The 14,352-nt window shown below is 45.3% G+C and overlaps 1 protein-coding gene across 2 annotated transcripts in view; it reads left to right on the forward strand.

Moving 5' to 3' along the window:
- Positions 1-14,352, forward strand: part of AKR1B10 (aldo-keto reductase family 1 member B10) — a 46,525-nt gene that overhangs the window by 10,009 nt on the left and 22,164 nt on the right. The window contains exons 9-10 of one of the 2 annotated variants that reach the window (XM_030826492.1): positions 509-591; positions 2,623-2,989. The exons of the other annotated variant lie outside the window; for it this stretch is intronic. Coding sequence (XP_030682352.1) covers positions 509-591; positions 2,623-2,665 — 126 coding nt within the window. The 3' untranslated portion in view covers positions 2,666-2,989. Of the gene's footprint in view, positions 1-508; positions 592-2,622; positions 2,990-14,352 lie in introns of those variants that run through there. 2 annotated transcript variants of the gene reach the window in all.

Raw genomic sequence — 14,352 nt, forward strand, 5'->3', positions numbered from 1 at the left:
GGGAGCTAGGCTCATGAATGACCCATGGGCTAAGGACATCCTGGGGGCAGTGCCTGGTGAAGTCCTGTCAGGTCTGAGCACAGCTGTGCCTCACACCACTGAGAAGACCCTCAGTTGCCCCTGAGCAGCTAGGCCCTGGGCCACGCACAAGAGCAGACTGTCCTGGCCTCCCTGCTCACTTCCCAGCAGCAGAGGAGGTGTCAACTGTCCTTGGAGAAGTGTCCTCTGGAAGGGGCCCTCATGGAGCACAGGGCCTGTGCACACCTGGGTTTTAGTGCCTGTGAGCCTGGTCTCCCTCTCCCCAGATCACTGAACACTACAAATACTGCGGTCTTTGTGTAGGACCTAATTTAGAGAAAAATTTGTATCCCTTGGACAGTATGGGAAAAACTCCTGTGGCCAGTTTGTGCTGTGAATGTGAGCTCCCTCCCTGCTAGAATGGCCGGCAGTCTCCAGCCACAGCTAGAACGGCTTTACTGATGTTTTATTGGAACTCCTACCTTTCCAGGTCTTTGACTTTAAATTGAGTGATGAGGAGATGGCAACCATACTCAGCTTCAACAGAAACTGGAGGGCCTGTAACGTGTTGCAGTAAGTAGCATGGAGTTAACTAGAAGCATTGCCAGGAGTTTTTCTAAACTGGTAGAGGGTTAGTTGGAAGGATTAGAAGGCTGCTGGGACTACTTGTGTCTTCAAATACTATTTTGGGGCAGTTTTGAAAGTTAAAATTGGAGTACCTGGGAATCACTGCGGGGGACACATCTCTAATTGCTGCTCATTGTCTGAACTTCTGGATGTAGAGCTAGAATTGTAAGAGAAGGTGTGTTATCAATAGGCAGGAGGCAGAACATTCATTGATTCATTCATTCAATCAATATCTAGTGGTCATCTATGTGCCAGGCATTTTCTAGGTGCTTAGATTATCATACTGTACAAAGTTGCTGCCTCCACAGGCTTAGGGAGGGAGGGAAGAAGAGAAAACAGAAATAAATCAACTCAAAATATAGATGTCAGACAGTAACAAATGCTAGACAGAAAAATAAAGTAGGGCAAAGTGGATAGGAAGTGGTGGGTGGTAGTGGGACTGATCCTTTATACAGGGTGGGTAAAGGGAGGCTTTGCTGTGAGGGATATGTCATATGGATATTTTGGGGAACAGCATTCTTGGCAGTGATAACAGCAGGTGCAAAGTCCCTGAGGTGGGATTGTGTTTAGAGCATTCAAGCAAGAAGGCCAGGGAGGCTGGATTAAATAATCTCCAAATGCCTCTTAAAGGAGGTGGTGATAACTTTACTTAAAATCTTAAATAAGTGGTGAAAAAAAGGTTTCACTCTGGCTCGGCAGGCATTCTAAATCATCTCTTTACAAGCAATACTTTCTGAATAATGTATCTAATTAAATGTATCAAAGAGCATTGTCTGGCATTTATTACTGCCAGGTATGTAATTCAATGACAATTTGAATCTCTTTCAATGTTTCTATAGCCAAAAACGATTTTTCACCTTTTAAAAATGATTTCGGCTGGGCGTGGTGGCTCACGGCTGTAATCCCAGCACTTTGGGAGGCCAAGGTGGGCAGATCAAGAGATCAGGAGATCAAGACCATCCTGGCTAACATGGTGAAACCCCGTCTCTACCAAAAATTAGCTGGGCATGGTGGCGGGTACCTGTAGTCCCAGCTAATTGGGAGGCTGAGGCAGGAGAATGGCGTGAACCCGGGAGGTAGAGCTTGCAGTGAGCTGAGATTATGCCACTGCACTCCAGCCTGGGCGACAGAGTGAGACTCCGTCTCAGAAGGAAAAAAAAAAAAGTTTTCAGTATCTCAAGCGCTGCTTGCATGTCTTGATATTCCATATCTATCTTGCCCACCCTAAGTATCATAGGAGCCTTTCCTCATCTTCCAATGGCTTACTTTCACTGGTGCTTAACAAAGTAGTAGCTACTTAGAGTAAAAAGGAAGGGTGAACATAAAATGGGACTCATCCCCAAACTAAACTGCTTACTTTCCTATGAGCATCATTTCTGGTGGAGGCAATGGGTTGGTGGGCTCAGCAGTAAATCCACCTGGCCTGAAATCCAACTTTAACACTGGTTTATTAGCTGTGTGACATTGTGCAAATTTCCTAGTTTTTCCAAGTTGGTTTCTTTCCTTATAAAGTAGGATGATAATACTAATGGCCGCTAACATCCATTGAACTTTAGCTTAGAATGTGCCAGGGTTCTGAGCCCTTTTCCGGTGCTATTATCTCATTTAATACTCATAACAATCCCCAAGCTGTCAATTCTGCTGTTGTTTCCTACCTCATGATGTTGTGAGAGTGGATTGGGACAAGACTTGTCAGTCACCTCGCCTGACACCAGGCTTACCATGAGTTGTCATTCTGAGTTTATTCCAGTGCCCTGCTCACTGTCTGCTCTCCTTCCTAGCAAAGCCCTCATATCGATTTGAGGGAAGGTCAAAGTGTGGGCACCCTACTTATGTTCTTGCAGGAAGGAGGCTAAGAGAGCACAAATACGATAGAGTCCACCAGGGAAGAATACCTTGTCAACCAGAGTTGTTGCTTTGATGGAACACGGTTTCTCTGGTTTGTTTTTTTGTTTTTTGTTTTTTTTTTTCCTGCAGATCCTCTCATTTGGAAGACTATCCCTTCGATGCAGAATATTGACATTGAATCTCATGATGAGATTACACAGGGGATTCTCTTTCTTCGCTGAAGTGTGAATACCTCCACTCATGTCCCATTTTAGCCAAGCTTATCTGAGATCACAGTGAACTTTGTCCTGTTGTAGGCCAGAATTGAGGTGCTGTTTTAGACATTTATTTCTGTATGTTCAACTAGGATCAGAATATCACAGAAAAGCATGGCTGGAATAAGCAAATGACAATGGTTTCCACTTATCTGATCAGAACAAATGTTTATTAAGCACCAGAAACTCTGCCAACACTGAGGATGTAAAGATCAATAATAAAAAATAATAGTCATAACCAACATGTATTGAGAGTGTACTATGCGCCAACACAACTTGAAGTGTTTTCCTGTGGGTGAAGTCATTGAATCCTCAGAATAATCCCTTTGGGGTAGGTACTCTTAACCTGTTATTATTCACATTTGCTGGAAGAGGAAATGGAGGTAGGGGGGAGGGAGGAGGAACTTGCTCAAGGCCACCCAGGTAGTAAGTGTGAACCAAGTTTCAAAGGCAGGCAGGCTCTGGGAGAGCTCACAGGGATAGATGGTCATCCTCTTTCTCCTGAGTCTTTTCCTGCCACCTTTCCTCCTTGCCTGTCTCCACTCATTCCCTGTCTTGCTCTCCCACCTTGCCTTCAACACCATTGTGCCAAAGAGTCAATGGCAGAGCCTGCAAACTCCACAAAGATGCTACTGTCCATTGAGAGAGGTGTGGCATTTCCTCCAGAAGTAGGGTGGAAAAACAATAAAGATGCTCACTATTGCCATTAATCTGGAACATTTCTGTTTGTCCTATAATAATTGCTTCTTATGAAATATTCCAACTATATAGAAATGTACAGGAAATAAACTAACGAGCATCTGGTCACCCACCTTATAATGTTAACAAGTGCTAGCCGGGTGTAGTGGTGTGCACCTGTAGTCCCAGCTACTCCGAAGGCTGAGGTGGGAGGGTCGCTTGAACCTGGGAGGTGGAGGTTGCAGTGAGCCAAGATTGCACCACTGCACACCAGCCTGGGTGACAGAGAGAGACTCTGTCTCAAAACAAAAAACAAATGCTAACCTTTTGCCATATTGGCTCCAAATCTTTAAAAAAAATTAAAGAAATTAGGGGTTACCAATGTAGTTGAGGACCACTTTGTGCCTCTCCCCATCCCCATTCCCCTGACTCCCTCTCCAGAGGCAAACGCTTATCCTAAATTGGTGAGTCCCCTCATCCTCTGTTTGGGGCTGGGGGGTACACCTACATTCCCAAGCTTCCTTGCCATGTTATGACTTCCCCTGGGTTTGCTCAGTGAGAGGTACTGTTAGGAGCTTGAAAGGCTGGAGAAGGGAAGAGCCAGGCATTTCTCTCTCCCTCTCTCCCTGTCTCTTGACCTTGAGTGGCATCTCCCGTAGAAGGCACATTCCTCTGTGGGCTCAGCTTTTTCCAGGCAGCCTCCACCTTGATTCTATCTCCTACCAGACAAAGCTTCTGGGATGAGGAAGTAGCACTCTTTCTTTGTCCTTCATCCTTAGGAGCAAGGATCTCTTCCTGCTGCTGCTAAACTAGTTGCCTCATCTTCTCCTTTCGATAGCCCAGCTCTTCCATCACATGTATCTGATCACCTATCATAACAAAGTATTTGAATCAAACATCCAATATTCAAAAATCTTAGCATAGTTTCTTTACTCCTGTCTGGACCTTTGACTGGTATACTTCCCATCCACATTTTGTATTTTTAGTATACATGTACACATCCATACGCAATCTCACAGACTGGGTGCTTTTAAAATGTATATAAAATGTATGCAATTGATACACAGGAAGCAATTTCAACCCAGAGCCCAGTGATATCTCTTTAGTGAGCATTTTGTGAAAGTTTTCTTCTTCATGTCACTGTGATTATGACTTGCTTGGTAAAAAGCTTAGTTTACAGGATAAAATGATTGGGTTTCTATTATGTGGTTTTTTGTTTGTTTGTTTCACTTGAACTTAACCAAACAGTGGTAAATTTAAAAAGCTAATGTGGAGAAATGCTGTGTTTTAAAAAGCAACTTCTTACTTATTCTGTTTTCTGTGTTTGTGGAGAAGCAGTCTTACTCTGTTGCCCAGGCTGGAGTGGAGTGCAGTGGCATGAGTATAGCTCATTGCAACCTTGAATTCCTGGGCTCAAGTGATTCTCCTGCCTCAGCCTCCTGAGTAGCTGGGACTACAGGCACAGGCATGACGTCCTGCTAGTTATTTTTTGTAGAGACAGGATCTCGCGATGTTGCTATGTTTCCCAGGCTGGTCTGAAACTCCTGGCCTCAAGTGATCCTCCCACCTCTGCCTTCCAAAGTGATGGGATCACAGGCATGCGCCACCTCACCAGCCAGTTATCTGATTATATTTTCAGCATTTATATCTCGAGTAATGAGAACCTTACAGGTCTCAGGGTCCTCAATGTCACAACTGTAACAAATACAATGCATCCATCCTAACATTTGTTCACTATTTTGTCCCAATTGGTTGGAAATAAAGCCGCCATCATCATCACCTAAACCAAAGCTGCCATTATGGGGAGACAATCTAAGGTATACACTACAGGTGTGTGTTAAAAAACTCTTATGATAATGTAGGGAACTTGCCTTATGAAGAGAAAGGAAGGGGAGTAACCACAGAGAGGAAGATGGTAAGTAAGGTCGGTGTGGAAAAGGAAAGGAGCTTGTCATGGGAAGTAGGGAGGCAAGGAGTGAGGCTCTTATGTTTCAAGTATTCTCTCTACTCATTGTCTAAGAGAGGGCTGGAAAGATGGGTAGCAACTACCATGGAGATTCTGGAATCACTGTGACTGTCCTGCCTGGCCCAGGTAATCCAGAGGGCTAGACTTACCCTGTTGTATTTAAGTGAGATCTGGCAAATGCTGGCCAGATGATGCCAAACTATAACTGGGACCTAAAGGGATTTGGATCCCCCAGGCAAATACCCTAATGCCTGACTGTCCAGGGCTGCTCCAGTCATTTCAACAACCTTGCAACAACTCTGTGTTTTACATGATTAAAAATTTGGACCCAGCCGGGCCTGGAGGTTCACACCTTTAATCCCAGGACTTTGGGAGGTCAAGGTAGGAGGATCGCTTGAGGCCAGGAATTTGAGACCAGCCTGGACAACATAGTGAGACTGTTGCTATATGAACTATTAAATTTAAAAAAATTTGGACCCTACTTATTGCATTATTGTGAGATTTAACTGTACATTATATTTAACAATGTACAGATGAGAGAGACTTCTGTAAAAAATAGTTTTCAGTAAAATTTGAAAGAACCCTGAAGAGTGAAGATTGTTGGAAATAAGTTTTTGTTTTTTTTTGCTTTAATAACCGTGCATGACTATAGAAATGTAAACTCTGAACATACAATTATGCAAAAATAGGCCAGCGGCAGTGGCTCATGCCTGTAATGCCAGCACTTTGGGCGGCTGAGGAGGGCGGATCACTTGAGGTCAGGAATTTGAGACCAGCCTAGCCAATATGGTGAAACCCAGTCTCTAATAAAACTACAAAACTTATCTAGGCGTGGCGGCACACGCCTGTAATCCCACTCAGGAGGCTGAGGCACGAGAATTGCTTGAACCTGGGAGGCGGAGGTTGCAGTGAGCTGAGATTGCGCCATTGCACTCCTGCCTGGGTGACAGAGTGAGACTCTATCTCAAAACAAAAACAAACAAACACACAAAAATAGGAGATAAACAAACTTGGACAAAACCACTTGGCAATTTTCTTATAATCAAAAGAGTTTATTCATATAAATAAGAAAAATCTAAGATGCCACAAAGAAAGTTTGTACATAAAATTGACCATTAGATGACACGAAAAATTGTACAGACTAGTAATAAAAATGCAAATTAAAATAAGCTTTATACACTATCAAACCAGCAAAACTTAGAAATAAAAGAAAATCTAGAAAGATTTGAATATTAAGAGGGTTTTTTTCTATGTTGTTTGGCAACAAGTTTATTTTTGTTATTCTTTTACATAATTTTCAAAATTTCCACAATAGGAAATGAACTTTTACATTCTAGAGAGGCATTAAGGATTTAAAAAATAACAGATTTAGCTCAATTAGTTATTTTATACATCCACTGGGAAAACCAAATGAAAGAGACACTTTTACTTGAAATTATTCCCATTTAACAAGCCTTTCAATTTCAGAAAATACGTATTCTGAATGTGCAATGCAGTGGAATTTGATTACATTTAATTTTAAATTCTACCTAATTATTTTTCCTCATTTGTTGTCAGCGTTTTCCCAGAAATTCCGTGAAAGTTTTGCACCCTTAAAATCTTACAGTGTTGGCTTCCAGCACTTTTGTTGGTTCAAAAATATCAGTCCCCAGATAAGTTAGGGAGAGTTGGTGGGGACCAAGAGGACCTTGACCGTTACTAAAAAATTACACAAGAGAGGTATTTGTGCCTCAGGGCTTTTGCCCTTGCTGTTCTCACTGCCTGGGATGCTCTGCCCTCAGATTTTAGAATAATTCTCTGACTTGTATTTTTAATTTCCTTGCTGATTTATCGTCTTTTCAGAGAGGACTTTCTTCATCACCCTATTTTTTTTTTTTTTTTTGAGACGGAGTCTCGCTCTGTGGCCCAGGCTGGAGTGCAGTGGCGCAATCTCAGCTCACTACAAGCTCCGCCTCCCAGGTTCACGCCATTCTCCTGCCTCAGCCTCCCGAGTAGCTGGGACTACAGGCGCCTGCCACTGCGCCCAGCTAATTTTTTTTGTATTTTTAGTAGAGACGGGGTTTCACCATGGTCTCGATCTCCTGACCTCGTGATCCGCCAGCCTGGGCCTCCCAAAGTGCTGGGATTACAGGCGTGAGCCACCGCACCCAGCCTTCATCACCCTATTTAAAATTAACCTACCTCCTCTGATATTTCTTCTTGTCCTTCTAAGTGTTTTCTTCTTCTCCATAGCATTTATTTATCAATATGTTATATATTTTATATATTTGCTGTTTGCTTGCTTACCCTGTTTCTACCCACTAGAATGTAAGCTCTATGAGAGAAGGGATTTTTGTGTTTTGTTAATTATTGTATTCCCCTGCCTCAACAATATCTGGTGAATAAATAGATAGATGGAATGGATGGAACAATGGATGGACAAATGGATGGGTGGAGGGAGGGACGCATGGATGGATGGTTGGAAACACGGAAAGAAGGAAAGATGGATTGAAAGATGAATGGAAGGAAGGATGGGTGGAAGGATACATGGATTGGGGATGGATGAATGATGGATGGATGGATGGATGGATGGATGGATGGATGGATGGATGGATTGATGGATGCGTGGGATATGATGAGGTTTCTCTTCAAATAACCTGATCAATCTTTTATTCTTTAATTCATAGTAACCCCTCCACCTTTTTTCCTTTTTCTCCTTTTTTCCCTTTTTTCCTTTGTTACATGCCCAGGCATGCCACAGTACCAGATGTTATCAGTACCAGCTCACATTCCTTTCCTTATTTGGAAAGAGGACTAACTTTTTAGCTCATTACAGACACCCCTTCCCCTTTATTCTCTGCCTTTTTTACCTGCCCACCTTATCTAAAAAAATCCAATGTTTAGCCAACCAGGATTAGTTTAGATTGTACGACCCGACCCTGGCCAATGGAGAAAGGGTACAGGGGCAGTACTTGCATCAGGAGTAAAGGCTCTCGTGCCCCTTTTTCAGGTGTGCTCTCATGGCGGCTGGCCAAGGAGGCACCCCTCTGCGCAGAAGTAAAATTGCTTTGCTAAGAATCCTTTGTTCAAGTGTTCAATTTCCTTAAGATTTTGAGCGTTATTCCTCACAGTTCTGGAGCCCAACTTTGGGGCTCGAATGTTCTCCTTTGGGAAGGGGGCCTTCGGTCTCCCCACCCAGAGGGGACGCATCCTACTGTCTAGTTACCGTGCCCCTAGGGTGAGCGAGATCAGGGCCCCCCCACTTTGTGACAAATAAGTCTGGATTCTCAGCAAAGCTGGGAGGAGAGGCAAGACCGCGGCAATAAGAGGACCAGGAAATTCTTGTGCGTGGAATAAGGTAGGAGACTTCGCGAAGGTGACAAAGTATTTCGTAGGTGGTCGGGATAAGCTGGAGGCTGAGAGTGTATAAATGGGACTAAGTATGGTGGTTGTGTGGAGTGAGTGAGTCTTCTCTATGGCCTCATGCTGCCATCTGTCAACTAGAGTCAGGAACAGACAGAGTAGACAAACACGAAGGGGGAGGGTAGAAATCCAAACAGGTGGGGTTGGAGCCTTTCCCCAAAGCCTCAGTAAGCCTCCAGGAAAGGGGAGGGTAGAAATCTCACAGGCGGGGTTGGGCCCCCTCCCCATAATCCCTAAGATGGGGAACGTTTCAAGTCAGACAGGAAAACTAGAGTCCAGAGAGGGATGAAATTCCGTCTGATAGCCTCTTGGGGCTTATGATAAAGTATTGAAAAAATAGTAAGAGAACCAAGTATACACAAAAACAGCAGATGATAGAATATTGTTGTTTTATTTAAGTTCAAGAACCCATCCTTAAGCCCTCACTTTTCTGGCCAAAATTTAAGTCTAATGAAGAGCGAATTTTTCAGCTGTTAATCAAACATGTTAATGGTAAGAGCCCTGTCTCCCAGGAAAAATCGATTACGCCCTCTGCTGGCGGCAGGGACCAGCTCTCCTTTACCCTTTAGACTCCGGAGGGAGAAAGTCAGAAGTCAACCTTTCTATAAAGGAAAGAGTTCCCATGCCTAGACAACCCATACCTACTAAGACATGGGATCCTCTAAATCACCTTCCTTGGTTCAGCGCCCCCAATCCTGCCCCTTTGGTTCCCCTCTCAGATCCCTCTGGCTGCGGTTTCAGGTTACTCCCCAGCTGTTTCAGGCCACGCCCCAGCCTGTGCTGTCCCTTCAGCTGAGGTTTCAGGTTACTCCCCAGCCGCTTCAGGCCACACCCCACCAAGTTAAAACTACATTAAATCAAAAAGCAAGGAGGTAGATCACTAACTCAAAAATTTTAAAATATGAGGCTTTCTGGGAAAAAGATGATTTAATGTTAAGTACTAATAAATTCACTTGATTCAGCAGGCTCTTTAACGGGGATCCAAACGTAAAACGGGAAGGCACGCATGTTTAAATCTAATTAATTACCATACAAAAGTTCAACCAGACTTAGGAAAAACTCCCTTCAAGACAGGGTGGCACTTATTCATAGATGGATCCTCCCAAGTGATTAAAAGAAAGAGACATAATAGGTATTCAGTGATTAATGGAAAGACTCTTTAAAAAGTAAAATCAGGAAGGCGGCCTAATAATTGCCCAAGGGTGTGAACTGTTTGCACTCAGCCAAGCTTTAGGACATTTACAAAACCAAGAAAATCTATCTATACTGATTCTAAGTATCCCTTTGGGGAGGCACACACATTTGGGAAAATTTGGATGGAGAGGGCTCTTATCAATAGTAGAGGCCCAGATTTAGTTCATAGAGAACTGATGCTCGTGTCCTCAACAATCTCCAATTGCCAGAAGAGATAGCTATTGTACATGTCGCAGGGCACCAAAAGGACTCGCCTTTCACAAGTGGAGGAAATAATCTTGCAGATCAAATTGTGATACCCTATCTTGTTTTATCCTGATTGACTCTCTCTTAGCTGAGAGAGCCGGACAGGCTCCATTTTGGTTTCTTCGCTTGCAGCCCCTTGTCCCCCTCCCTTAAGGACATAACTGGTGCAAGCTGACTCCAAGCACATCCAAGAATGCACTTACTGATAAGATACTGAGGCAAGCTGTACCAGCAGCTCCTGGGAACACACTCGGTTGGTGGTACCCAAAGCCCCTGCTTTTATCACTTTGTGATACTTTAAGCCCCTTCACCTGGAACTGTTTATTTTCCTGTAACTGTTTCTGTAACCATTTATCTTTTGATTTTTTCCTGTTCTGCTTCTGTTAAAAATAGCTTCAGCTACACTCCCCCTCCCCTCTTTAGGCCAAGGTATAAAAAGAACTCTAGCCTCTTCTTCGGGACAGAGAGAATTTCAAGCTCTAGCCGTCTCTCAGTCGCCAGCAATAAAGGACTCCTGAATTAGTCTCAGAGTAAGGTATTCTCTCTATAACTTGCTCGGTTACGACATTTGGAGGCCCCAGCGAGATTCGCCACCGGGTGAAGACCTGACTCATTCCGGGCTCCCCCGGACAGACGGCGGGCTTATAGGGCCACCTGAAGACGTTCCAGGGCTCCACAGGCCACCGTCTTCTGGAGGGGAACAGATCGACTGCCGGTGCGCCCAGCCAAATTCAACTCCTGAGTCCTCAGTCTCTAGTCTCGGGAAGGTAAGTCAGATCTGACTGTCTCTCTGGGAGGGAAACGGCCCTGACGAGGGTCCTCCCTCAGACTCTGTCCACACTCCAGGATGCTGGAGGACAGAGTCCTGGTTTCTGTCAGGATTCTGTTAAGTCTAGTCTCTCTCTCTATCTCTTCTCCCTCTCTCATTCAGGTCTCCAGGAGACCTCTGTTTTAGAATGGGTATAAAAACTGTAATAAACTCTGAGTGAGTGAGTGAGTGAGTGAATGTGGAGCTCAAGGGCTTTCACTTGAATTTCCAGTTTGTAGCTCCACGGTGAAAGCTAGGAAGTTCGAGAAGGCCCTCACCTGTGGTTCCGTGGCAACCTCATAAGGCTCAGGGCAGCATCAGGCATAGCTCGATCAAAGCGAGGGGTTTATACAGGCCTGCCAATGCCCAGAGGAGCCTAAGTCCCCGCAAGGGGAGCGGCCAGGCGGGCATCTGACTGATCCCGTCATGGGACCCCCTCCCCTTGTCTGTCTATAAAAATTGCCATGCTTGTTTATATACACCAGTGTCTGTTGTCTTGTTTAGTGTCTGTCTAAATTTCATATGTCAGGTTGTCGATACTGCCCAAGACGACTGGGCAAGGACTTCTTCAAGGTCCTTAGTACAGATTTTCTATCCCAGGAGGTCAAATTCCTCATTAGTCAGTTGGGCTGGCCCTCCCAGTCCTGCCTTTTCTGTCAGAAACAAATTAGGTGTTGTTATGGGGAAGGTGTGGAAGACATTCGCCTGTTTAGGATTTCTGGCACCATAAAGATTGCTGGCGTTTGGATTGCCATACCCCACACCCCAATGACTGGTCCACCTTCTCCTTAGACCAGTGGTGGATCCAAAATAGCCACCCTGCTGACCTCGTTGTTCACCTTTTCTGTCATCCCGTAACTTTTCCCATGCCCTTAAATAAGGCACTGTGCAGAGAAACCTACACCCATACTGCTCTACTCCGTCTGGACTCTTGTTTTACCTCTCCGTGGCTACTCTCCAACCTTTAGGAAAATCCGAGTGGCCCCTTTCCTCCTCATCCCCATCCCTTACCCTGCACATCTCATTTTCCTGTGTCGCAGGAAGTCCAGCGTCTCCAAGACTTGGCTGTGTTCACCCTCCTTAAACCCTTGAAGGAAAGGACCGAGTTTGAACTTTTTGCCTTTGAGTCGTGGAGACACCAAAGTTATTTGGGATATAAGTCAAGAAGGAGGGGGACGTCACCTAGGTCACACTGGCTGAGGATCCCTTGGACCCACCTCTTAACCTCTTCCTAGATCTCGAAGCTTGAGGAGACACATCTTATGTGGCAAGAAATATTGGCTATAGTTGTTTTCCTACTTCTTCTAGCTATAATACTTCTGTTCTTCTGATACTATAGCCCCCCAGGCCATGAATATCTCTGTCCATGCTGGGTTTAATATTTTTGTTCAAACCTTGTTAATTGCCTCTAGAATAGGAAACTCTTCTTCCTGGCCCCATAAAGATTGGAGTCCTCTCCAATGTATGTTGCAGAATTTCTCTCTAGGCTTCTCAGATGATTATGGGGTCCGCCTTAAAAAAGGCAAACTCTGGACACTCTGTGAAGTAGAATGGCCAAAGTTTGGAACCGGGTGGCCCCCAGAAGGGTCACTAAACCTCACAGCTGTTCAGGCTGTGTGGTGGGTCATTGCTGGAACTCCCAGTCACCCCGATCAGTTGCCCTACATTGATCACTGGCTAGATTTAGTCTGGAGCTCTCCTCTATGGCTCTACTCATGATCAAACTCTGTAGCCATTCGTGATCCTACCTCCAAGGTCCTTTTAAGCCAGACCTCACTTTTGCCCCAACCCTCAGCTCCCTCGACTCCTCCTGTACTGCCTCCTTCTGAAGAAGAGGCAAGTTTTCTTCTTCACCCATTTCCGCCACCCTATAACCCTCCGGCTCCCCCAGAATCTTCCCTTGTCTCCTCAAGTACACCTCCTGTGGCCTCTCTGCCTATATCCTCTGGATTACGGCCTCGGCCGGAGGAGGTGGCCCCGCTCCTCCTACTGACAGAGACCCAAATCCCTCTGGGCAGTGAGCGTTGTGCTCCATGTTTAGTTTATGTCCCCTTCTCTACTTCTGACCTGTACAACTGGAAGGCTCATAATCCCCCCTTTTCTGAAAAGCCCCAAGTCTTAACCTCACTGATGGAGTCTGTGCTCCAGACTCACCGGCCCACCTGGGATGACTGTCAGCAACTCCTTTTACCGCTTTTCACCTCTGAAGAGAGGGACCATATTCAAAGGGAAGCCAGAAAGTATTTCCTTACATCAGCCAGCTTTTAGAGATAGCCCAGAGAGTTTTCGACAATCGAGAATTTGAAAAGCAAAAAACAGGCAGCTCAGGCAGCTTCAAGGGCTCCAGACAAAGCATAAAAGGACAGGCAAAAATCTTAGTGGCTGCCATCCAAGGAGCCAAAAAGGAAGGGCCCCCATCACAGGGCACTGACCAGGGGACCCCGAGTCCTCACCAGGAAGGCCAGAAACGTGAGCGTGCTCCCTTATACTGGAAAAAGGAATATGCACATTAAAGCCAGAGGAGAAACCAGAAAAGAAAAAGGTCCTCACCCTCCACGCAGCAGAGGAATCTGATGATTGACGGGGCCGGGGCTCTTTGTCACTTGGCCCCGGGAATCCATGGTGACCACCACAGTGGGGGGCCAGCCTGTACACTTCCTAATTGACACCGGGGTGGAACACTCAGTACTGCAGACACCCTTAGGCAGTGTCTAATAAAAAGGTTGGGTTGCTGTGCAAAGGGCTACTGGAGCTATTCAGGAATATCCTGTCACCCACTCACGAGAGGTGAGTTTAGGACAGAAAAGAGTAACCCACTTATTCCTCGTGGTCCCAGAGTGCCCCTTCTCCCTCTTCGGATGAGACCTGCTTCATAAGCTACAGGCGTCCATCTCCTTCTCAGCCCAACAAACTCACCTCACATTAGGGGACACAATGCCCCCTACTACTCAGCTCCTGCTAACCACCCCTCTGTCTGAGGAATATCTCTTAGTTTCACCCTCACAACTGCTGGAGAATAAAAGTAACCCTCTCCTACTGGATTTACAGATTCTGTTTCCTCATACCCCCCAGGACTGGCAAACCACCATCTGCCAGCAGTTGTAGAACTCCTGGCCACCGCCCTGCCAGTCCAGGTCAAACAATATCCTGTGATTCAGTGGGCTAGGGAGGGAATTAATCCCCATATTCAGCGACTATTACAAGCTGGTATACTCACACCATGTGAGACCGCCTGGAATACTCCATTTTTGCCGGTCCAGAAACCCAGAACAAATGATTACCAGCCTGTACAGGACTTGCGGGAAGGTAAC

This window comes from Nomascus leucogenys, chromosome 13, assembly GCF_006542625.1.
Source record: "Nomascus leucogenys isolate Asia chromosome 13, Asia_NLE_v1, whole genome shotgun sequence".
NCBI lineage: Eukaryota > Metazoa > Chordata > Mammalia > Primates > Hylobatidae > Nomascus > Nomascus leucogenys.